Source organism: Lagopus muta, chromosome 4 (assembly GCF_023343835.1).
Source record: "Lagopus muta isolate bLagMut1 chromosome 4, bLagMut1 primary, whole genome shotgun sequence".
Classification (NCBI taxonomy): domain Eukaryota; kingdom Metazoa; phylum Chordata; class Aves; order Galliformes; family Phasianidae; genus Lagopus; species Lagopus muta.
The window spans coordinates 69,792,489-69,818,224 of NC_064436.1; the positions used below are offsets into that span (position 1 = coordinate 69,792,489).

At 53.1% G+C, this 25,736-nt stretch overlaps 2 protein-coding genes across 3 annotated transcripts in view; one reads left to right on the top strand and one right to left on the bottom strand.

The window, feature by feature from the left end:
• Positions 1-11,382, top strand: part of SFXN5 (sideroflexin 5) — a 71,209-nt gene extending 59,827 nt beyond the window's left edge. Inside the window, 1 exon segment of the mRNA XM_048943665.1 lies at positions 7,108-11,382. Coding sequence (XP_048799622.1) covers positions 7,108-7,185 — 78 coding nt within the window. The 3' untranslated portion in view covers positions 7,186-11,382.
• A 795-nt stretch (positions 11,383-12,177) lies between these two features.
• LOC125692745 (homeobox protein EMX1-like) lies at positions 12,178-21,648 on the bottom strand. Of its 2 annotated transcripts, XM_048943673.1 has the most exons (4): positions 20,642-21,648; positions 20,014-20,407; positions 17,800-17,984; positions 12,178-12,882 (listed from the first exon to the last, which is right to left on the bottom strand). In XM_048943673.1, the coding sequence occupies exons 2-4, from the start codon at positions 20,369-20,371 to the stop codon at positions 12,715-12,717; spliced, it is 711 nt and encodes a 236-aa protein (XP_048799630.1). In that variant the 5' UTR covers positions 20,372-20,407; positions 20,642-21,648; the 3' UTR covers positions 12,178-12,714. The 2 variants fall into 2 exon arrangements, with proteins under 2 accessions (XP_048799630.1, XP_048799629.1); XM_048943672.1 differs by lacking the exon at positions 20,642-21,648 and having other exon boundaries at positions 20,014-20,446.
• Positions 21,649-25,736: the final 4,088 nt, after the last annotated feature.

Consider the following 25,736-nt stretch of genomic DNA (forward strand, 5'->3'; position numbering starts at 1 on the left):
TGTAGGCAATCCTCTCCTTCCCTGGACAACTGGACCCCTCAATTTTCAGTGTCTTGGAGCTGGTGTTGAGGAGACTGATCTTTCAGCAGTTGTAGGAGTCTGGAAGGTTTGAGCACACTGTGCAGAGCCCAGTGCTAACCAAGCCCAAGGCTGAACTGCTGGGAATGTGTTCCTTTCATCCCAGCATCCTGCTCATCACCAATGTCCTCCTGTGTGACACCAGGAGGGTTCTTTGGCATCGTGGGATGCTTTGTGCCTTGGTGACCAGGTTGAGGGCAGGAGCTGAGGGTTGAAACACTGTCAAATAGCTGTGTTACAGGCAGGGACATGCCCAGCACCCGGAGCTGCCTTGCAGCCCTAGGTGCCTGCTGCCCTGTGTTATCATCCCACCTGCTGACACCGCTGCCATCAGTCATTCCTACAGTGCCGGAAATTGATGTGCTGCTGGGCAGTGGGAGCTGGTGGCATTGAGACTGCTCTGCTCCAGCCTGGATGGGCAGGAGCCTAAAATGCTGCGCTTCCCTTTTTTCTCCTCCCAATTGCTTACTTCTGATGTAAAAGCAAGACGTACAATTTTTCTCCTAGAGGAGCTGTGATGCGCTCATTTGCAGCTCCGCACATTGGCAGCTGCGTGCTCATAGAGCTGGAGGCAAAACCCCCCTTAATGAAGGTGCTGTCCCATAACTGACCCATAAATCCTGCAGATTCTCCTGTTGTGCTTCAGGGCAGGGTCAGTTGTTCCCGTTTAAGGTGAGGACGGTAACATCTTAAGCTGTAGCTGTCTCAGTTGCACATCTCTATCCGAACATCTCTTGAGTATGAGGATATTCCTGCTCGTTGCAGGGCAGAAGCCCCATGGCACCCAAGGTGCTGCTGACACTTGGTGTTTCGTGCTTTGCTAAAAGCACTGACGTTTCCAGGGGACGGTGCAGAGGTGTCAGCAGATGTGATAGGGTGTGAATAGCTTGTGGCACGAGCGCTGCCACTGACGTACTTTGTAACAGATGTTGTAGAGCTGTGTGTGGCCACGCTCAAACCCTTTCCCATCTGGGTCTGAAAAGAGCCTCTGTTTTTCTTTTTGGCCCATACAGACCACGAGATGGATGCTGGTGGTCACAGCATCTGTGACAAAAAGCAGAAACCTTCTGAAACCAATGGCCCCACGAGCCAGCACAGCCAAGTATTCTGCTTCCCTCCTTGTTTCAAGCAGGGTGGAGAAAATGGGGATACAGTCAATGTCAGGCAATGGCTGCATAATGCACCTTTGGTGTAAACATTCCAGCATCAGTTGGAGCAAGCTGCTGGACTAGGAGCTGCCGTCAGTGAAAATAAGATCTGAAGTATCTGAAAGAATAATATTTGGGCAAGAAAGTGGTTTTTTGACCCTGAGGAAGCGTGATAAACCAGAGTAATGAGGTTCTGCTGCGTGCAGAGCTGCATTAGGTGGGCATTTGCTGGTGGTGGAAGGGGTTGGTGTGACCCACTGTGGAAGAGGCTCAGTGGTTTCACACTGTGGCTGCACCAAGCTACGAGCAGAGGTGTATTGTGGCCTTGGTTCTCTGGTGGCAGCAACAGGATCCAAGGGACTGGATGTTAGGAAAAAGTCCTGCAGCTGTTAGGTGTGGAAGAGGCTCCACAGGGCTGTAGGCATGGCCCTGAGCTGCTGGAGCTCAGAGAGCATTGGGACACCGCTGTCAGAGGTTGGGTTTGGGGCCTGGGACATGTTCTGGTGAGCATGGTGGTGATAAGTTGATGGTGGCACTTGATGGTCGTAGTGATCTTTTCCAATTTAATGATTCTGTGGTTCTATGATTTTGTGTGATCCTATGTTGGACCACGAGTTGGACTTGATGGCAAAGGTTCCAGAGAGCTGTGTGTGCCCCATCCCTGGAAGTGCCCAAAGACATGGATGGGCCATGAGTGATCTGATCTGATGGGGAGGCACCCAACCCATGGCAGGAGGTTGGAACTGGATGAGCTTCACGGTCCCTTCCAACCCAGATATTCTATAACTCTATAAGGAGAAGGTGGCAAAGGGCTCCTGGAAGGGCCCTGAGGACCCTTGCAGACGCCAAGCCATGACCAAGGCTCAGTGTGGCGACGCAGCGACCAGCCCCGTCGTGCCTTCCCCCTCCTCCAGATGCAGCATCCGCCAGGCTGCCTGGCCCTCCCCCTACCAAAACTGGCTGCTTTCTTCCTTCTTCTTCCCCCCCCCTCCTCTTTTTGGCTGAGCGATGAGCTGTATGCCAAATCCATCTGCTCCTGTCTCCCCTAGCTGCCTTCCATATCGTCGCAGGATCCCTGGCAGCGAGCCTAGACCTATCTCTCTCCCTGCACTCGGAGGAGCACATTCCTTTCTACACCTTTTCCCGAGCTGGGATAGAAATGAGTATCAACCCCAAACAAAAAGCATCTGCTTTCTGCCTGCTTCTGCCTCACCGGACGCGCATGTACGTTACACCCGTGTCAGCAGCAAATGCAAAACACACACAGCCCTGCTCACAGCCCCGGGCTGGCGGAACCGCCGGAGCCTTGCGCCCGCTCCCTCCCATCTCCGCAGCACCAGCTGTGACCACCGCACCATTTGTTCCTCCAGCCCACGCCAGCACTCGGAGCCAGTTCTTTATCACCCCAATTAGCCTTGTCTGTGCTGATGAGAAGAGGGAGGCTCCCACTGCAAGGCAGGGATGGGGGGAAGAGAGCTCGTGCCTGGTGGGAATCACCTCTCATGGTGCAACTCCTATGGCTTTGCTCCCCCAGCGGGGGTAGATTTCACCAGGTCAGCCTGTGTTACCTGGGGGATGCTGGGCTATAAACTGTTGATTAAATCAGATCACCATTTTTTGTTTCGTTCTTGCTTTCTTGCTTTGGGAAATGAAGGGCATCCTCCGACTCTCAGGTGTTGGGATGCTCTGCCAGTGCCTCTTTTCTGGTTGTGTTTGGAGATCCGTTTTGGCCATGTCTCCAGCGAGGATGTCCTTGCCTCTATAGCAGAGCATTCAGTATGCTCTTGGGAAATGCAGCAATTGCCCCTTCCTCATGAGGAGAAGCTGAAGGAGCTGGGATTGTCGAGTCTGGAGAAGAGGAGGCTCAGGGGAGACCTTACTGCTCCCTGCAGTGACCTGCAAGGAAGTTGTAGCAGGGGGAGAGTTGACCTCTTTTCCCAGTTAACTAGTGATACGATGAGAGGTAATGGCTTTAAGTTGTACCAGGGGACGTTCAGGTTGGATATTAGGAATTTTTTTTCTCTGAAAGAGTGGTCAGGCACTGGCACAGACTGCATAGGGAGGTGGTGAAGTCACCATCCCTGGAGGTATTCCAGAACTATGGAGATGTGGCACTGAGGGATGTGGTGGTCAGTGGGCATGGTGGAGTGGGGCTGTGCTTGGGGATTCTTAGAGCTCTTTTCCAACCTTAATGATACTGTGATTCTAACATTATATCATCCCCTATGCTGGTATGCCAGGATAACAAGTGGTCAGTGCTGCACTGATGGCTGCATCAGCCTCAAAACCTTTTTTTTCCCCCCACAAACCAGCCCCTTCTCATCATTCTCCAGCAATGATCTTCATACACCACGTTTCCCCATATACTGGTTGTGAGCTTGGATCCCTCTTGCTCTTCTGGTGTCATTGTTGAAGACCCACTTCTTTTAGGGATCTTGGTGCTGGTCCTTTGCATCCTTTGACCCAGCACAAGTAGATCTTCCTCACTGAGAGGAATTGGATGGACACAGTTCCCATGTAGGTGCTCAGTTTGGAAGGACAGGATTGCCCCGTGTAGGATGAGACAGATCCTCTCATTTAGTGTAGAACCTGTTCCTTGGAGAACCATTCATGATGGCCATTCCCTGTTAGAGGAGTTGCCATCATGGTCGTGACCAAGAAAGATCCTGCTGAGGGTCCTCTTTGAAGCTCAGGCACAAGAAACATGGCATAAAGGCCTCTGTGCTCCCTCATGATGTCCAGAGGAAGGTTGGCTGAGCGGGTCCAGGATGGATGCTGGGCAGCTACAACAGCAATCTGCACCAAAATATCAATTTCTAGCAGGAAACTGATGGATTGGAAGAATGAATTGTTCTGCATTTGATTTCACAGGGTGAGGAACCAGTAATTCCCAGTGCTCTTATGAACAGATCTGCCAGTAGTGCTTTGTAACTCTTCCCTCCTGTGCTTGCCTCCTTGGTGGGGATGCACCCCTTGGAGCTCATGTAGCGTAGACTCTACAGCAGGAATTCCATGTCTTTGTATCTGCTTTAGTAATGTCAAACAGAAATGGATCTTCAGTCTGCTCCATTTCAACCAATCCCTCTCCAGTAAAGTTATTTCACATCTTCCTAAACTTCAGAAAGGGGCTGAGGTGAGCTCTGTAACACTCATCTCCGAACCAGCCTTTCTTGCTGTGCTTCATCTGATCTGTGCTTAAACTTTCCCACCTCAGAGCCACCAACCCTTCCCCAAACATCTGGTGGTGATACTTCACTCCTTCCCTCTCGGATGCTCTTTCTGCTGCCCAACTTGAGTCTTCCTCACTGCTTTTTGAGTTGCGTCCCCTTGCAGTATGAATGGACCAATACACTTTTTCTCCTTGTGTGTGCCTACACCTTCAACTTGTCTCTTCTTGACTCAACACGTCCAAACCATCATCATTTCCCTGCAGAAATTGCTTCCAGACCTCTAATCTGGGGTCCGGTGGGGCTTCCTTTGGAGAGCAAGTCCAACACTCATGGACCCAGAGGACCCATGTTGTGATTCTGTGGCTCTCCATTAGCTTTCTGCATAGACATCCCAACCAGAGTTTGGGTTTTGCTGTTCTGATCCATCTCATGCCCCTAAGCCCTGCCAACTGCCATCCACCTGGTCAGGGTTGGGCCACCCAACTGCTCAGGGTTGGTCTACCCAACCCCAAGTCATTGATAAGCTCCTCTCACCACAATGTTTTCATACTGGTGGGTGAAAACACCCAACTTCAGTGCCTAGGAGCTTTTCCCCTCTGCGTTTGGAAGAAGGAAAAGAAAACAATGGGAAGAAAAGCTGTGTCAGAGCCAGGCAGATCAGAGTTAATCCTCCCTCAAAATGGATCCTGTCAGTGCTGTTGGACGTGAGAATTGCCTCTCCTCTACCTTTGCTGGGTGCTCTCCCATCACAATGCTTCACTTTGTGTTTCGGCACAGAAAGAAATGGTGAAGTTGCTAATAATGGCACGAAAAGAAAATATGCTACATCTGTTATGGATAGCAGTACAAAATTAGCTGATCACACCTCTGACACCCAAGATGTCTTCACTTAAAATACTCGTTGGCTTACTTTACATAATTTGCTGATTATATTTAAAAGAAATACAATTTTGCAATTACTGTTCTTTCTGGTGTGCTATCTATGCATCATTTTCTTTTTATGTTTATATATTTCTCCTTCATTAGTGCAGTCTGAAGGGTGATTAGATCCCTTCAAACATTTTACAGAGGTTAAACGTTGATTAAGATTTAATTATTACTGTAAATAGCTTGGAATGACATATGGTGCAAAAACCTGACATATGTGCATTTGAATAAATGAAGTGCTATTTCCCATGATGCTTCAGTAGCTGTTTAACAGCTTTGCTGAAGGGTTATGTTGCACCTCATGTTAAGATTGCTTTGATGTTATATTTTGTTGGGTTTTTGCAGCTGAAAGCTAAGAACAGTTTTTCCAGTTTTTAAAAACATTGAATATTTTAAATACCTAAATTGTTTTGCACAAATTTTTGCTAATTTGTCTAACTAGGTTAAACATTTTCAAAAGCATTTCGATTTTTAACGTGGGCTCCCTCGCATTGTGTCAGCAGCAGCACCCATTCCGACACCATGGGATGGATGGGATTCCCCAAAGTCGAACGGCGTGAGGCTCCCCGTCCCATTTGGGCATGGGGACACCCAGCTCCTCCTGGGGACGTGATGAAGAGCATCCTGGAAATCCAGCTGGGAAAGCGTAGCGAGGGGATGGGAATTTCCTGGAGGTGGGGGAAGGAGCAGGGACGACACGCTGTGTTTCCCTGTTGTGCATCAGAGCACTGCCTGGCGATGCTGAGTGTGAGGTCCAGGCTGCACAAATGGTAGTGATGGGAAGACAGATGCTAGAATCATGGCATCATTAAGGATGGGGAAGACCTCTCAGGTCATCAAGCCCAACCCATCCCCACCATGTCCCTCAGAACCATGGGCCTTGATAGGACAAGGGGGAATGGTTTTAAGCAGAGACAGGGGAGGTTTAGGTTGGATATGAGGAGGAAGTTTTTCACCCAGAGGGTGGTGAGGCACTGGAACAGGTTGCCCAAGGAGGCTGTGGATGCCCCATCCCTGCAGGCATTCAAGGCCAGGCTGGATGTGGCTCTGGGCAGCCTGGGCTGCTGGTTGGTGACCTGCACACAGCAGGGGGGTGGAACCAGATGACCACTATGCTCCTTTGCAACCCAGGCCATGCTGTGATTCTGTGATTCTATGCTTGAACACCTCCAGGCTGTGGGAATTGGTCTCACACTGGTGACATCAAACCACCCAGAGTTCAGCTGTGACTCTTCTTGCTGGGAAAAGTGCCGAGAGCCCTGACTTTGGAAAATGAAAGGATTTCTCCTGGAAAATGGTGGGTGGGATCTGTGTGGTGCTCCTGCACATTCTGTAATTCCTCAAAGGTTGCCGGGCAGAGAATGGCATCATTTGGTGCAATGTAAGTCCATTTGAACAAGGGTGGTTTGAGGCTCAGTCGGAGTAAAGCACGTTAAAGACCCTGCTAAAGAAGGGGAGGGACTCTTTAATAGAATGCATTGAGAGAGGACATGGGGAAATGGTTTCAAACTAAAAGAGGGGAAATTTAGACTGGGTTTAAGGAATAAGTTGTTTACAGTAAAGGTGGTGAGGCACTGGCAGAGGTTGCCCAGAGAAGCAGTGGTGTCCCATCCCCTGAGACATCCAAGGTCAGGCTGGTTCTGATGAAGCCGTGGGTGTCCCTGTTCATTGCAGGGAATGGGACCTGATGGCCTTGAAGGGTCCCTTCCAAACATTTCTGTGATCAGTGTATGGCTCTATCCATCTCCACGCTGCTGACCCTGACTTTGCCTCTGCTTCCACAGATCGAGACGTCTCGCCTGGAGCCGGAGATCGCAATGGCCACCCCCAGTAAGACCGTCATCTACAACAAGGGGTTGTAAGTGGGAGCTGCAGACCCCTCCACCCAGAAGATCTGGGCAGGGAGAGGGGGAAACGTGAGATGTCGACTGGGAGAGAACGCAGCAGCGAGACGACACAAATCCTAGAGCTCAGCCATAGTCCTGCTGCTCCCAGAGAGCGGGAGTGGGGTAACACTGCTGGAGAACTGACACCTCTCACACCACTCGACAGAACTAACATTAAAAGTCTTAACTTAGCATCAGCCAGAAACTACATTCAAACACACTTTAGACGACTAGCAGAGGAATGATCTCTAAACTTCTAGCGCTGCATGGAGGGAAGTTTACGGGATGGTTACATGGCTGTACCTAACGACACGGCAGTAGGCTTCACCCAGCAAATTTTGTTTTAGATGCAAATTAAATCACAGCACTGACACTGCACAAAAGTCATTCTGCACAGACCGATGGGTGCGTGGCTTTGAAGCTCTTGACAGGGTGTTTGATGAGTGTCTTGTATCGATTCCATGTCAGCACTGCCCCAGTTGCCACCCAGCACATCAGCAAGGGGTTCAAAGTCCTGGAAAGCCAACGTGCCCTGCATGGGATGGGATCTTTGTGCAAAACAGGTGGGGTTTGTCCTCTCTGTGTATAAGGCAGTCTGAGCTACCTGGGTAGGGTTCCATGAGGGATTAAGTGAAGCTGCTCCACTTTGAGTCCGCCTGTCCTTTGTTTAGATGCAGTGATGGGGCACTGCTGGGTACAGGAGCCACATCCCACCTAGGTGTGTGGTCCCTTGACCCCACAAACCTCCTCCTGCTTGAGTTTGGGGCCGTAATTTGGCTTTCTGGTATCTTTTACCCAAAAGTATAAAGAGCAGGGTTGGAATGTGGCCACTGAGATCATGACAGGGCTCGAGGTGTGGTGGTGATGAGCACAGCCAAATGCAATGGTTGCCGTCGTGCCAATGCCAACTCGTTGGGGCTGGGGGAGGGCGGGGGGAGCAGGGGAAACCAAATGTACACTGACAGAGAATGTATACTGAAGGATGCGTTGCAATGTATGGGAGTGGGAGCTGCACAGCAGATTCTGTCCCCACGTTGGTGTGGATCAAACAATTGCACGTCGAAAATGAGAGTTTTGTGGACATCCATACCAGCTTGGAGGGGAGGAGAGGCCAGCAGTGCTCTCCCCATCCTTTCTACTGATAGGACACCTCCTGGTCCCTGGTGCCGGTGGGAATGCTGAGCTCATGGAGCAGTTCTGCATTTCCACCTGCATAAGGGACAGCTGGATTTGACCCAGCAGAGTCCTTCTAATGCACTAGATCAGATGAATGTACAGTCAGCACGTGCTTAATGCATGCTTCAATACGTGCTGGCTCTGGTGGTGTAACTGAGCCCAAAGCTGAGTGGACCAGAAGCCTCCAAGGTGGGTTTTGCAGCTGCCTCAGCCGTTCTGCTGCAATGCTGCAAAACTCATTGATCTCAGTCTTTTTCTTCTTCGGGGAGGGGAGTGACCGAGGCTTTGTAGTGGGATGGTTTGTGCAAGGATTTGGTCTTGCATCGTAATTACTGATCAAAGCTAGTGAGCTCCAGCTACCTGCAGGGTCTGCAGATGGAGCGAGTGATGTGCGGTGGGGGGTGAGCAGGCAGCATGCAGTGCCAGCGGCGCTGCTTGGAGGAGAGCAGGCTGCAGGGTTCCTAATACATGCTGCCCTATGAAATGGGAGAGAGAGATCCTGCTCCGTGGGCAAGGAGTGGCCTCAGGGATGTCAGAAGAGCAGCACTTGGGGATTACGGCTCGGGTCAAACCCAGCTGTGCAGCCCAACAAGTGACAATCAGTCTAAATGAGCCCGGGTTTGTCATGTTCTCTACAAATCCCATCAAACTTGTCTTATTTCATGTATCAGAAGATGAGATTGATAGCTTCTGCTGAGGAAGACTCTTCTGCCTCCTGACCCAGCCTTTCCCAAGCTCTTGGTTCTTCCAGCTCAGCCTGGCATTTGGAAAGCAAAGGGGCTCTTCTTGCACAGTTCCTAAACATCTCCAAAATCCTCCATGGCCGTTGCATTGCAGAGTACCTACCACGTGTGTCAGCAGTGCTTGTGGGGCGTGCTATGGGGCTGGAGAGAAGAGGGTTGGCTCTACATCTCCCACAACATTGTGCTGACTATCGGTGCATTGCATATATGTAATATTTTTTTATACTTTTATATATATATATATATGGGCAGCAGAGTTGAAACCAAACGTTGGAGTTGGGCTCCAACCCTACTGCCTGTCCCCTTGTTGTCCATTGGTCCATCCACTGCCGTGGGAGCAGCACAAGGCACGTGCAGGAGGAGGCTCACCACATTCTGGTCCCCTTTGGGCAGCACAGCGTGGCCGTCCCCCCACCACGAGGTCCAGAGGTCTCCACCAAAGCTTCTGCAGCTCCCACAGCCATTGCAACGTTGGGACCCTCGCTGCAAAAGCAGCAGAATGGTTCTGCAGGCACCAAGCTGACCTCTGGGGAGGCAGCAGCCTGCAAAGCCCATGCTTTCACCATGGCACATCCAAATCACTGCTGTCACTGTTGGGAAACGTCCTTGCCCTTCTTGTGCTTTGCCCAGGAGCTCAAGGTTGGCAATTGGGCTCCGATCAGAAAGTTGACTCAGCGTGGAGCTTAACTCTTGGTACAGCCTGGGAAGTGAAAAGCATGGCACTGGAAAAGCGATAGCACATTAGTACTGTTTATTAGGATGGCAAATTGTGCCAAAAAAGAGCTAATGATAACATTATACACATTCACTTAATAGCTAATTAATCTCTTCGACTCTCCTAATGTACAAAAGGAGCCTTGGGTTTGCGAGAACACCCCAACCATTTGCATTTATTATTTCCTATAATTGGGGAACTGGAAGAAATGGGAAGGCAAAGACCCACCTCACACATCGAGTTGTTCACCTCAGCAGATAATAATAATGAGATGATCATCTCCAGTAGTATTTAATTAGAAATGTCGCAGCTAATTGATTTCTGGGATATGTTAATGAAGAAATAATGAGGACCAGGTTGCAGCAAAAGGTGCCGGCGAGAAGTTTGAATCCCTCCTGGAAGAAATGTCCTTGGGCTGCTCCCCATGGGCTGTCACCCCTGGCCCTGGCCCTGCAGTGTGGGCCCTGGGCTTGGGAAGCGAGCCCACTGCTCAGTGGTTGGTTCCTTCCTCCTACAGAACGAGTTTTAGGAAGTAACCAGGTCTGATCTTGCCACCCACATCCCTTTGGATTTCCATTGCAGGATGGAGGCAGTGGGTGCCGATGTGTGGCACGACAGCCCCAATAGGTCCCTGCCCTGCTTCTACCCTGGGCAGCCTTGGTACAGTGGGCAACCCTCTCCACGGCAGGGGTTGGCACTGGATGATCATTAAGATCCCTCCAACCTAAACTGTCCTGTGGTTCTGTGATCTCTGAGGTCCCCAACCATTCCGTGATTCTATGATTCTACAATACAAATATTCTACGCCTTTGTCCCATGTGCTCTCACATCCATGTGTTCTCACATCCGTGTGCTCTCACATCCGTGTGCTCTCACATCCAAGTGCTCTCACATCCGTATGCTCTCACATCCCATGTGCTCTCACATCCATGTGCTCCCACATCCATGTGCTCTCACATCCATGTGCTCTCACATCCTTGTGCTCTCACATCCATGTGCTCTCACATCCTTGTGCTCTCACATCCAAGTGCTCTCACATCCATGTGCTCTCACATCCATGTGCTCTCACATCCATGTGCTCTCACATCTGTGTGCTCTCACATCCATGTGCTCTCACAACCCAAAACTGCTTTTTGGCTATTTTTTTTGTATTATTTCTGAGCTGCTTTGCCTCCTTTCTCACTTTTCCCTCCACGACCTCGGGCACGGCTCCATTCCTTTCTGCTCCACGCTCAACATTTCTCTCCATCCCCACGCATCTGGAGCCGTCGCCCTCGCAGACCTCAGGTTTACGCCGGGTTCCCACTCAGCCCCCGGCAGCTCCTTGATTCCTGCTGGGATTCAGCCCCTTGTGACACCCTGGTGGCTCCATACAGCTGCCTTGGGGGCTTCGCTCCCGGCCACGTCTTCCAGCCTCACCCCCCGGCACAGCCCCCAAACGCACACAAGTCTCTTTTTAATCTTCCTCAACCGATTGATCGACCGCAAACACTTTGTGTAACACTTGGACGTGTCTGGAATAAAAGCGTTTAAAGACTTTGTTGGCTATGGCAGCATTTGGGGGTGGGTGAAGGGTGGAAGCGAAATTTGGGTCCGGTTGGGGACTGACGGTAAAATTTGGGTCTGGGTGGACATTGGGGCAGATGGGAGCAAAATTTGGGTCTCTTTGGGTAGTGGGGAAATTGGGAGCAAATTTTGGGCAAATCAGGGCTCAGAGCTCAGCGTGGCCAATCGCACTGATGCAAGGGTCAGCACAGATTTGGGGCTTTGGAAGTTGATGGGTTGATGGTTGGATTCAATGATCCGAAAGGTCCTTTCCAATCTTAATGACCCTATCATCCAACTTTAACGGTAATTCTATATATGTGATGGTTATAAATTTCCTTCCCAGGGGAGATGCAGGTGGGACCCTCGTCCCCCCCACCCAAATTCTGGGGCTCCAGCAGCTCCTGGAGCTCCTCCAGCCCCCAGCACCCCGTTTCTCACCGCACCAATGTCACTGTGGGACGCCCCTCCCTTGACATCCAATACCCAGCACAGGTGTGACAGCTGCCAGCCCCCGAGCACCGCATACCTGTCATACCTGCAGTCACCCCCCCTTCTGCTTTCTGTCACCGTGTCACCTCCCTGACACCCAACCTGGGAGGAGGGGACGCTGCTGAGATGCCACCACGGTGCACGAGCCCTCCTGCATCCATCAGTCCCATGCGAGCCAAGCCCATGGTGACACCATCCTATGGCACCACAGCCCCCCGTGGCCACATCCTCATGGGACATTTCTGGGGTGGGCAATGGGGGTGGCTCCCCCCCCTCACCTCTCCAAGGATAACCAGACGTACTCAGAGCACATCTTGCTTTTTATTACCACGCAGTAACACACACTACAGATGCAGACTACCTACGGGACGGGGAACGCACGCACACAAAAAAAAGAATAAATTAAAACAAAACGACAACAAAAAAAAAAAAGAGAGACAGAGAAAAGAGGAGGAGAGAGGGGGGAAAAAAAAAAAGGAGGAAGGCGGAAAGGAAAATAAAAGGGTTGGAAACATTGAGCTCGAAGGTAGGACGTTGGATGCGATCTCACGGCTGACGGGCGGTCCCCACACGGAGGAGGCTGCACGGTCGTGTCCAGGGGTCCCGGCAGCCTCCTCTTCCTCCCGGGCTCAGCAGGAGAGCCCCAAAACGCGCCCCGAGGGCTGCGCCAGGCACCGGGCTCCGGGCGGCTGGGGGGGGGGACGGATGGGTGCCGGTGGGGCGGCGGCGGCGGCGGTGACGTCCCTTAGAGTTCGTTGGGTGATGCCGCGCGCGTCCCCGCGTCGTCCCCCGGGTTCCTCTGCATGGCGGCTGCACCAGGAGCCTGTCCCTGCCTTAGTCGTTGGAGGTGACGTCGATGTCTTCTCCGCTCGACTGCTTGGTGGCGAGGCGCCATCGGTTGATGTGATGGGAACCTTTCTTCTTCTGCTCCGAATCCGGCCCTTCCTCCTCCAGCTTTTGCCGTTTGTATTTCGTCCGCCGGTTCTGGAACCACACTTTCACCTTGGGGAGGAGGAGCAGAGAAAAAAAACCCCGTTTTCCTCTAAAAGTGACCCCCCCAAAAAAAAGTGACACCAGGAGTGCGCCATGGTCGCCCTGCCCTTCTTCCCTTTCCCATTCTGATGGCAGGACCTGGGGTTTGGAGGGTGCCGATCACCCTGGCACTCATCGCTCTGGTGCCCATCATCCTGTCACCAACACACTGGTGCCCGTCACAGTGGCAGCCACCGCCCTGGTACCCGTTACCCTGGTGCCCATCACACTGTTACCCATCACACTGTTGCCCATCACAGTGGCACCCTGGTTACCATTACCCCGGTGCCCATCACAGTGGTGTCCATCACACTGGCACCCATCACTCCGGTGCCCATCGCCCTGGTGCCCATCACACCGGTGCCCAACACACAGGCACCAAAAAATAAAAGAATAAATTAAAACATCCCCTCCTTGCCCATCACCCTGGCACTCGGCGCCATGGGCACAACAGCCCCAGTGGCCGTGGAGGGGTCACACAGAGCTGTCCCCACACACCCAGCCCAGAGCCGTGTCCCCATGCTGAGGTGGCACTGCCAGGTCTTGGCCGTGGTTCTGTTCAGAGTGCAGCAGCACTTCATCTCCCTGCACCCAAAGATGGAATTAAAAAGGAGCATTTGGGGTTTAACCCATTGCATTTGTAGGTCGGTGTGTGCAAAGCCCGAGGGAAAGCTCTGAGAGGCACTGAGGTTGCACTGCAGATAATCAGGAAGCAAATGGAGATTATGAATTCACCGTATTCAGATGTAAGGAAACCTATTTTACTGTGACAGCAGTCAAATGTTTCCCAAGGAGCCGGAGAAGAGCAGCACCCCCATCCTCAGACCCAGTCCCAGTCACTCCTCATCTGCCTCAACCCACTGCCATCCCAGACAGCAGCCAGGGCACAGAGAGCTCTGTGTGGGGTGAGAGAGGCACCCAGACACCAAGAGGAGCACAACACTGCTGGCAGGATGCTGTGTATGGACACAAGATGCTGTGTGGGGATGCAGGATGCCGTGCCGGGATGGAGGATACTATACAAGGACTCAGGAGATCATACAGGGATGCAGGATGCTGTGTAGGGACGCAATATGATGTGCACAGATGTGGGATGCTGTGCAGGGATGCAGGATGTTGTGCACATATGCAGGATGCTGTACGGACATGGGATGCTCTGTAGGGATGCAGGATGCTATACAAAAGACACAGGATGCTGCGTGGGGATGTGGGATACTATACAAGGACACAGGATGCCACACAGGGATGCAGGATGCTGTGTAAGGATGTGAGATGCTCTGTAAGGATGCAGAATGTTGTGTGGGGACGTTGAGATGCTGTGTAGTGATGCAGGATGCTGTGTACAAGCACAGGATGCTACACAGGGATGCAGGATGCTGTGTAGGAACATAAGGTGCTGTGTAGTGATGCAGGATGCTGTGTACAGGCACAGGATGCTACACAGGGATGCAGGATGCTGTGTAGGGACACGAGGTGCTGTGTAGGGATGCAGGATGCTATCAGTGCCCGCTACTGCCCACAGCTCCGGCCCTGCAGGACAGACAGATCCTGTGTGCCACCAGGCGCCGCTGCACGGCCGCTGTTGCCAACCAGAGCTGTGCAGGAGGGAGCATTCATGTCCCAGCACTGCTGTCAACACGGACTGTGCTTCCCCGTCGCAGGGCACCATCCACAGGCGATGCTCTCCCTCTGCCTCGCAGCACAGTGAGGCCAAGGCCCTCCTTCTGCCTTTCCAAGGGCAGCAAAACCCTTTCGGTGTGCAGTGCAGTGAGCAGCGCACAGCCCACGGCTGCTTGTTCCACTGAGCTCTGACCCCCAACCATTCGTTTTGAGGCATGGCCCACTTTAATTCAACCACGGCGGAGTGCTTGACAAACTTTAAGTGAAGCTCTCAGCCCCCCTGAGAGCCCAAAATGAGAGAAAGTGAGGCAGAAAGCAATGAGGACGCACGGCTGAGTTTTTGGGAACGGGAGCTGAGTGTGAGGAGTGCAGCATCCTCCAGGCACAGCTCAGCTCTGAGCAGCCCACCCCAATGGATGGACTGCAGCCCCCAGAGCCACACTGGTAAGGGCAGTAACCTGCCCTGAGAGCCATACATGTAAACCCCAAACATGGGTTTTGTTCCTTCCCAAACCAACGTTAACCACCGTGGTGCTGAACGTCTGCGCTGCCCTGTGGGCTCCCAGCTGTCCTGGCACCAGATGGGCACCATCTCCTGGTGGCTCCTCCATCCCATTCTCAGCCCTTGGCAGCTGCTCTGCATACACACACAATGCTCTCCTGCACCTAACGCCATCCAGGCAGCGACAGCAATCGCACATGGAATCATAAAGTCACTGGATATCTTTGAGGTCCCTCCCAACCCAAGCCACTCTATGATTCTATTGAAGTTGGAAAAGACCACTATCATCACATCCAACCACGACCCAACACCACCGTGCTCACCAAACCATGGCCCTAAAGCACTGCCACACACACTGAGAGATCCCACTCCACCATGGGGCTTTGTCCCAGCTTTGGTAACAAGGCCGTGCTGGGAGCTGAGGCTGTGACCAAACCAGATGTGCCCACACATCCCCAGCAGCTCCAAGGACAGCGCTGTGGTTGCAAACCCCACAGCACAGAAGATGCTACACCCACTGGGCTCCAGCACACCAATCCTTGTCGTGGCACTGCAAAGCCTCAGCCACTCTGCACCTTTTTCTTTTAACAACACCCCAAAACTCAGCAGTTCTTTTTAGGGACACGCAGGGGTTGCAGAGGGATGGCCTCCAAAAGCAGTGCACCAACCCAAGACCACACATCAACTCTGACATTGCTCTTCAGGACCTGGAATGGTCCCCCAGCATTTATCTCAGAGTCCCATCTTTCTCCTCCTGTAACTCCCAGGCATTCGTGGGCACAGCACGGCTGTGGGCCATTCTGTTAATTATTACCACTGCCCCACAGGAGCCACGGTGCGCTCAGCCCTGCAATGGTATGGGGAGAAATGCAGGATGGCATCGCCCCACACCTCAGAGCCACAGCCAAGAGGAGGGCTGTGCTTTGGGATGGAGACAGCGTGGGCTTTCTGCAGCTCCGTGGGGGTCTGTCCCCACTTGGGACACTATTATCCTACAACCTTACGGCTCTATAAGCTCAGGGAAGCGCTTTCCCACCCAGCCTGGTGATGTCAGCTCACCGCAGCAGCCTCACACCACCACCGACGGACACGGCAGCATCACCACCCACAGCACCCATCCCAGCACAACACCCTCCGGCACAGCACCCACCCGTGTCCCATCTCACCCCACACGCACAACCCACGTGTCCCACCAGCCCCACAACGCCATCCCCGCAGCTCTGCGTCACCCCGCACACGCACACCCCGCAGCCGTTCCTTGTGCACCACGGTCCCCGCAGGCGCAGCTCCATCCCCGTCCCACTCATGTTTGCTGAGGGCTGTGTGCTGCCCTTCTTTCCAATCCCGTTTTTCCCCGATCCTGTCTTTGCCCAACGCCATTTGCCCCCAATCCCATTTGCCCCAATCGTATTTTTCCCCTGTCCTGTTGTCCTGGACCTCTATGGGAAGGGGTTAAACACCTCCGCCCTCCCCACATTCCCCATGTCCCAGTGATGCACGAGAACTTGGGGACCCTTTCCAACTCCCTTGGGGTGCTGCAGGTGTTGTTCTCCACGAGATCAACCCTTGGAATGGAGGAACACCCAAAGGGACGCTCCAGGGAGCACGGGCACTTCCAGTTGGATTTGGGTGGATGGAAAGCAAAGGGGTGAGAGCAGCACTGCCACAGGACATACCTTACTATTGCACATAGCAGGTGACCACCGTATGGGCCAGTCCCATTCACAGAATGCTAGGATCATAGGATGTAGAACTGCAGAATATCCCGAGTTGGAAGGAACCCACAAGCACCATCGAGTCCAACAATCCAACATTGGCGCATGTGGGTTGTTTCTTCCTGGGTAATTAATAGACTATATATATATATAACTACATTTATGTATTTATTAATACAAATATGAAAGCCATGAAGCTGGAAGCACAGAGGTTTCCCCTCCACCCCTCTGCACCACCCCACATCCTGGGGTTGATGACCCCACAGCATCCCCAGGCGCAGCGAGCCGGCACCGCAGAGCAGCCTGCACTGCATACGGACAGACAGAAGCAGACACCCAAGCAGGCATCTATTGCCTCTCTGCCCTCCTCTTTGCTCGGGGGGATTGGGAGGCAGTGTGCACCGCGAGGGGTCGGGCAGCCTTCCCCGGCTCTGCTTTAATTTCCAACGAAATCATAAAAAAAGGAAAGGAAATAAATTAATACAAAACCAGGCCAAAAGGCCCAGAATGTAGAAACCATCTCAGCTGACCGCATTGCTGAATATTACAGGACGCAGCCTGGAGCCTGAATTAACATTACGGGTGCCTCCACCCGCAGCACCGTGCAGCAGCTGCATGCCGGCCGCGCGCAGCCCCAATTTTCCCCTTTGCACCAACACTTTTCCTTTTGCTTTCTGGGCCCTCCTGGGCTCCCTCGTTTCCTACACCAAACGAGCCAAGCCTTCCCTCAAAGCTGAAAGCCGCAGCTGAGATGAGCCGTCCTGTTGGGTCGGCACAAAGACACCGAGCCGACAGGTTCCAACGGGCAACGGGGTGCCGCCACCACTGCTTTGGCCACTGCAGTTTAGTTTGGCTCGCATCAGGCAGAGAAGAAATAACGATGGAGACCAGAGCGCGGGGACGCGGCATCCCCACCCCAACCCGGCGCTGAGGATCCCACACAGAGCTCCTGGGGAACCGCCGAGCGTTTGGCCCGGCGCATCTCCATCACAGCGTGCTGCCCGCAGCCCCGAGTCCACGGACGATGGGGTACGGATGGCTGCGCCATACCTGGGTCTCGGAGAGGCTGAGGCTGCTGGCCAGCTGCTTGCGTTCGGCGCCCACCACGTAATGGTTCTTCTCGAAGGCCCTTTCCAACCTCAGCAGCTGGGATGGGGAGAAGGCGGTGCGGATGCGTTTGGGTTTGCGGGCGAAGGGGCCGTGCAGGAGGAGGCTCTCCTGGGACACTTCGCTCCCTGAGGGCAGAACGGAGGGGTCAGGAGGGGGGAATGGCCCCGGCACCGTGCTGTGGGGATTTGTGCTGTGAAAAAGGGGGAGAGTGGGGGGCAGCCCAGCGTGGGGTGGGGTAAGGAGGGGGGGTGGTGGGATTTCGGAATCGCGGTCGCCGCTTTGGGAAATGGAAAAGGGGAGAGAGAAGGGGAGAAATGAATGGAGAGGGGGAGAAACGGTGAGAGGGGAACTGGGGGAAAGGGAAAAGAGAGAGGAGATGGAGAAATGAGCAAGTCTGAAAGGAAAAAAGAGGGAAAAGGTAGAGGAGGGGAAGGGAGAAATTGGAGAAATGTTAGGAAATAGGAAAGCAGAAATGAAATTAAAAGAGAAGGGAAGAAAGGTAGAGTGAGAGAGAAAGAAAATGAGGGAACGGCAGTAATTCTCGTGCAAAGAAACAGAGAGAGAAATAGAGAAAAGAAGGAAAAGAAAAAGAAAGAAATGAAGGAAACAAAGGAAAGAGAGAGAAATAAAGGAAAGGGAAAAAAAATATATAAGGGGAAATGAAGAGAAAAGGAGAGGAAGAAAAAGAGTAAGAGAGGTGTTAGAATTGAATCCTCTGTAAGGTCCTGCGTGCTCCAAACCATGCTGTGAAGGACAGGAGAAAGGCTGAAGTGAGAAAGGAAAGAGACCGAGGGGCCGAGGGGAGAAAGTCAGAGAAAGAGAGAAATAAGGGGAGAAAGAACAGAAAAGGAGGAGGAAGATGGGATGAAGGAGAGAGGGGAAGAGGGAAGGAAGGAAAGGAAAAAGGAACGAAAGGGTAAAAAATAAAAGAAGAAGGGGAAAAAAAAGGAAGGGAAAGGAAGAAAGAAAAAAGGATAAAAAGAAATTAAAGAAAGGAAAAGAATTGGAGGAATCTGATGCAGAACGAATGGATCGGGGCAGCCGCTGTGGGGCTGTGAGCAGCGGGAACTGAAATGGCACTGAGAGACTCCTGGAGCCAGGGGGGGTCGGGTGTGTGATGGGAATGGAGAGAAGCCAAGGGGAACCCAACCAGAACCCAACCAGAACCCAACCAGAACCCAACCAGAACCCAACCTTAACCTGGTGATAACCGGGTGATGATACAGGATAACCCCATGGGGAAGGGAAGGAAAGGAAAGGAAAGGAAAGGAAAGGAAAGGAAAGGAAAGGAAAGGAAAGGAAAGGAAAGGAAAGGAAAGGAAAGGAAAGGAAAGGAAAGGAAAGGAAAGGAAAGGAAAGGAAAGGAAAGGAAAGGAAAGGAAAGGAAAGGAAAGGAAAGGAAAGGAAAGGAAAGGAAAGGAAAGGAAAGGAAAGGAAAGGAAAGGAAAGGAAAGGAAAGGGGAAAGGAAAATGGAAAATGGAAAATGGAAAATAAGAAAGGAAATGGAAAAAGAGAAAGGAAATGGAAGAAGAGAAAGGAAAGAGGAAAAAGGAAAGGAAAGAAAAAAGGAAAGAGGAAAAAGGAAAGAGGAAAAGGAAAGGAAGGAAGGAAGGAAAAGGAAAGGAACAAGGGAGACGACACGGGGAAAGGAAGGAGGAAGGAAAGGGGAGAAACAGAAAGAGGAGTGGGAGAGAAAGTCAAAAATCACGAAAACAATTTTTCTCAAAAAATAAGAAACAAATTAAAAAAGAAAAAGAGCGAAAGAAAGAGGAAAAAGAAAAAAACAAAACCAAACACGAGAATGAATAAAAGAAAGACGGAAAGAAGGAAGGAAAGAGAGAAGAAAGGTGACGGAAAGAAACAGAACGGAAAGAAGGGATGACAGAAAGCGGGAAAGAAAGAAGGGGAAAAGAGGAAAGAAAGGAAAGGGGAAAAGAGAAAAGAAAAGCGAAAAGACAAAGCCCGAAAAGAAAACCTCCGCCTCATCCCCGATCCCCGCGGCAGAATCCGACCGCCCGCAGCCCGGAGCCGCGCCGAGAGGAGCGCAGCAACAGGTCTTGGTGCGGGGCTGCGGGTCCCGGTGCGGGGCTGCGGGTCTCAGTGCGGGGCTGCGGGTCCCGGTGCGGGGCTGCGGGTCCCCGTGCGGGACTCACCTTGGAAGCGGTGCCCGAAGAAGCGGTTGCGCAGCACCCAGGGGTAGAAGTTGAGCGGGTCGCGATGCTGCGGTCCGAAGAAGGAGTGAGGGTGCGGGAGAGGCGATGCTCCGAGCTGATGCGGAGCGACGGGTAGAGCCGGGTGCCCCACGGCTTCGGGGAAAACGAGCTCGGTGCCGCCGTACAGAGCCCGACCGGCGGCTGCGGCCCCTTGGAAACCGCCGGGGAAAGCGTCGGAAGAGGCAGGGGGGGGATAATTGAGGGCCGAGGGCCGCAGGGGTTCCTCGGGGCTCAGCGGGGTGTCCTTGGCCACCAGGGACTCGATGGTGAAGCAGCGCTTGGCGGACGGCTGGAACATGGTTTGAGCTCGGGGGGGGCCGCGGCGGGGCTGTTCCTGCGGGTGCGCGCGTGTGTGTGTGTGCGAGAAAGCTCCCCCCCCCCCCAACCCCCCCACCCACAGCCCCCCCCCACGGGGCCGCGCACACGCGCACCCACCGCCCGCACCCCGCGGGCCGCCCCCGTACCCCGCAGCCCCGCAGCTCCGCAGCCCTACAAATAGGGCCGGTACCTGGCGCTGCCCCCCCCCCCCCCCCAACCCCCCGCCCTTCCCCGCCCGGGCGGCCCTCACCTGCGGGTGAGGAGGGCCGGGGCTGGGGCCGGCACTGGGAATGAGGAGAGCGCCCGAAAAACTGGACTGGAGCCGGCGGCGAGGCGAGAAGTTGTGGGAGCGGGGCTGCGGGCTGCGCTCGTTTCGTAGGAAATCGCTACATCGCTTCTTTCGTGCCGAAAATCGGGACGGCAGTACGGCCCCGCGGCTCCGCCGCTCCGCGATAGAAAGGTCGGAGAGCTCCCGTTACCCGCGCAGCCCCCGCGCAATGTCCGCGCAGCGCGGAGCCCCGCTTAAATCCCGGCCCGGCCCCGCTCCTCCCTGCGCTGGGAATAATAATAAAATGATATCAAAATATCGACGAAAAATCCCAAAGTCGCTGTTTTCTCTTCCGGAGCCGCTCTGAGGAAATTGATGCGCGGGCGCGTAGCCTCTCCGCACTTTGGTCCGTCCCGAGTTCACTCCGCAGTTTGGCTCTGCTTCGCCCGCCGGGACGCGGCGGAGTTTTGTTGAGGCGCGGAGGAGGGGGCAGCCCTCCCCTCCCGCACAAAGAGGGTTGAAAGTCTATTTTCCACTCCGCTGCGCCGAAATGCTCCGCGCGGCACCGCGGGGCCGTCAGTCCGTCCGTCCGTCCGTCCCCCTCATCTCCTCCCACCCCTCCTCCAAGCACAGCGCGGCCGCCCCTCGCCCTGCGCGCATCTTCCGCGCATCTCCCGCGCATCTCCCACACAGACACAGCGCGGCGGCTGCGGGAGGAGGAAAGCGCACGGAACTGCGCGGAAACCAAAGGCTGAAAACGGAGCGAGCGCGTCCGACGGAGCGCTTTTCTCGTTTAGTTTTCTTTTTAATTATTCTTTTCCTTTATTTAATTTGATTATTTTCCCTCCGTGGAGGTGGAAGAGGGGGATGGAAAAATTGATCTGGATTTTCAGTGGGGATTTCCGTGGGTTGGAAATAAAGGAGAGGGGATGTGAGGAGAGGGATGCGGGGTGCGGAGCGGGATGTGGAGCAGAGGGAAGGGGAAAGAGAAAGGGAATGGGATGGGGGAAAAGGGAAGGGAAAGGAAGGGAAGGGAAGGGAAGGGAAGGGAAGGGAAGGGAAGGGAAGGGAAGGGAAGGGAAGGGAAGGGAAGGGAAGGGAAGGGAAGGGAAGGGAAGGGAAGGGAAGGGAAGGGAAGGGAAGGGAAGGGAAGGGAAGGGAAGGGAAGGGGAAGCAGGGCCAGTGCTCAGCTCGGATGCGGGAGTCGTGTGCTCAATCTGTGGTTTTGAATTTAATTTGAGATTATCGGATTGTATGGAATTTAATTTCGTTTTTCCATCAAGTTCCCGTTCCGGGCCGCTGGGCAGAGAGGTTCGGGAATGAGATTTCGTTTGGTGAGGCTCTCACCTGCTCTGAACGTCCTTCACAGGGGGGATAACTGAGCCCTGCCCGGCGCTGAATGCTCCGCGAGGAGCAGCACCTCCTCTCCACAAAAGCGTTTTTTGGAGGGGAACTCCTTTGGTTTAGAGAAAAAAAAATCCCCCCCCCACTCCCCCCCCTATTAAATATGACAATATTATAAGGTTGGGTTTTGTTTGTTTGTTTTTTTTCCCCATTCTTTTCCTCCGATTTTTTTTCCAGCCCTGCATCCCGGCTGCTGCCTGCTGGGCATCCAACCGGGAGGAGCTGTGCTGGAGGAGAAGGAGATTTGCTTTATAACGAAAGGAGGTGGCACTGCAGCCGGGGGACGCGGGCAGCAGCGGCAGAGGGCACACAGAGGATCCCCAGCCCCGCTCCGGGGGTAATGCGGGCACAGAGCGGAGCTGATCCCATTAAAACACAATACAACGGTTTTCCAAAGAGCAAACGAAAGCGGAAGGAAGAAGAGGGAGAGGGGGGCAGGACGGGCAGCGAAAGGCGGCTGTAGGGTGTGGAGTGTGGGAGAGGCTGCGGGATGCTCGGGGATGGACAGACGGACAGCTTGGGGCCAACGCAACGCCAGCAGGTGCAATGCTGTCCGCAGCCTCGTTAATCTGTAACACATCGGCCTCCAGCATCAAAGGGCAGAATGTGGAAAATCAGGCCCCGAGCCCCGGAGCGTGGCCACGGGCTCAGCTCGTCGCGATGTTAAAAGTTGACCAGACTTCAAAGTGCTGCATCATTTCCTGCCAGCCTCCCAACCTGCCCCGCTGTTCCTGTGAGCAGAGCCCATCCCCTGCCCCCAGTGCTTCGTGCCATCCCCCCACTGCGCTCCCATAGCCAAGAAGGGAGGAGGGAGACTGGTGTGGGTTTGGGGGAGCTGGGAAGGTCTGAGGACTCCAGAGCTGGGCTGCTCTCTGCTTTCTGCTCTTTGGCTTTTTCTTCTTATTATTGTTATTATTGAATTTGACGTGGCTCAGTGCTGGATGGGAAGAAACTTTCCCTGCACAACCTGGTGGGCTTCAGTGGGCCGTTCTCACCTCCCCAAGAATCCCAAATTTCTGGTGGCTTTGTCAGCTGGTCCATTGCTGGTTGGACAGATGGATGGACGGATGGATGGATGGATGGATGGGTGGATGGATGGGTGGATGGGTGGGTGGACGAATAGATGGAAAGATGGGATGCATGGACAGACAGATGGTTGGATGGACAGATGGATGGATGGGTGGATGGATGGATGGATGGATGGATGGATGGATGGATGGATGGATGGATGGATGGATGGTGGATGAATGGAGATCACACAGAAATCGTGGGTCTGATGGTAGATCCAGGCATTGCCAAGGATGAACGCTCTCCTTTTCATTCAGAGACTCGGAGAGTTAGTTTATAGGCTCAGGATGAGAGGAACCCATCACATAGCCCAGGAAGGGAAAGTCTCCAAGCCATACAGCTACAAACTGTGGGCTGGAAGAGGTCAATGCAGAAAAGACAGATGCTGCTGGATCCTCAGCCACCTATGCAGTGTTCACAGCAGCTTTTCCAAGGCGATGCATTCACCTGCACTGCCCAGCACAGCCAAACACCAGCCCAGAATCCCTGTACAGATGTGGGATGTGATGTGATGGTGGATGTTCAACCTAATCCAGCAGCAAGAAGAGGTGGGAGAAGCACAAAAGCCAAAAGGTTTATGCAAAGCCACACACCAGTTGGTGAGAACAGATCCTCCAGGCCCTCGCTGTGCCCAAGATCCTCCAGTTCCTGTGTTGGATGAGCACTCAGAGGTGTGAGATCCTGATGGAAATACAGCTATGTGTCACTGTCAATTTTGCTCCTGCAAGGTACCCAGCTCTTTGCAGATATTTAAACCCCCCACATCCTGAAATCATCATCATAATAATAATGTAACGTTTGGAGATGGTTCTTCTTACATCTGGAGATGGTCGTGCAGGTGCCCATGGTCCTGATGAGACCTTTCAGGTAGGAGTCCCCATCCCTGGGGGTATTTAAGAGATGCATGGATGCAGTCCTGAGGGATTTGGTGTAGTGATGGGACTCGGTAGGACAGGTTTATGGTTGGGCTTTGTGATCCTGAAGCTCTTCTTCAACCCAAATGCTTCATTCTATGGCTCATAAACATGAAGACCTCTCCCTTGACTTCGTGCAGGACCCTGAGGACAGTGTTCCCCATTTGCCTGCAGGTGTGCAGAGGGATAACAGTCATTCACACTGTTCAGCTCCGTGTTCCCCAAGAATCTGAGTTCAGCCAGCCCTCTCCCCCGGCTTTGGGATGAAGGTTGGTCTCCCCTCTAAGCATCTCGCTTCAAGGCTGCAGGATGTCACACATTAAAAATGCTTTTCCATGCACTGCGGGGTAATTGCTGCCGCAAATACTCCTCTCTTTGAGTGTTCAACCGGGTAGTTTCAACACAGGAAATTACACCTCCAGCCCTGGGGATGTTTGGGTGCTCCATTGGGTTGCACTGGAGCATGACCCCCCCCCATCAGGCCCCCAAGCAATGCCCCAGCTGATGGGGAAAGCAATGTCCCATCTGGGATTGAACCATCACAGGGGTGAAGGGACGGCAGGTTGGACTTGATGATCTCAGAGGTCTTTTCCAACCTCGATGATTCTGTGAGTGGGCACGGTGGTGATGGGGTGGCAGTTGGACTTGAGGATCGTTGTGGTCTTTTCCAACCTTAATGATTCTACAGGGGAAGGTGTGATGGCCCCACAGACCCCAGACTGCCTGGTCACAGGGGTGATGGCAGACTTGGCTCCACAGCATGATGCCGAGTGGCTCCGAGGTGATGTATCAGCCATCTACATAGATATCTAACTTAACACAATAAAACTGCTGGTCAGAAGCCTTCCTGCCTATTTTTCTCATGGAAAATGTCAGTGCTGGGTGCACCTTGTATGGAAATGTGGGGTTACTTCCATAGAGAACCCAGGAAATAAATGCATGTGTTCCCTCTGATCACTTCCAGACTCAGAACAGGACGAGACACACACTGCATTGAGAAAGTCCCAATCTGCTGGGCTGGACTGGAGACCATCGGGCTTCTCCAGACCCATCCCCATTGGGATGGGACACAGAGGAGGAGCGGGGCTGGGTGCTCCTGGTGTGCTTCATTCTGGTGCCAGGCTCCTACCATGCTGGGAGCTCCACAGCAATGAGTTCCTCCTTCCTTCCTCCCCCTGGGAGGTGGTCGGAGGGGGCCCTGTGTGATTCATGTGTTTATTTTCCCGGGTGCCATATGAAAGGCAACCCCGTGTGTTTCCATACGAGGCGGCTAGGTGCTTCCAACACTGACATTCTCCATGAGAAAAATAGGCAGGAAGGCTTCTGAGCAGCAGTTTTATTGTGTTAATAAGTTTGGCGTCTATAAGCAACATATGTAAATGACTGATATACTGTCTTGATGCCATTTAACATTATGTTGCGGAGGTGAGAGGGAGCCAAGTCTGCAGCATTTCGACTAATATGCACGGAGCTGCCAATTTTTTTTTATTTTTTTTTTTTAAATTTCATTTTAATTTATTTTCTTCTTTTTTTTTGGTAATTTAAAGAAGTCAGCGATCTGATAACGACTCGGACCCTTCCATCTCCATGGCTGTTTGCTGGATGATGGATAAACGTCGCGTTTGCTTCTCCCTCCCGGCAGCACTGGGATGGCAAAGCCTGGGATTTGAGGTTGGATGCTGGGAAAGGAA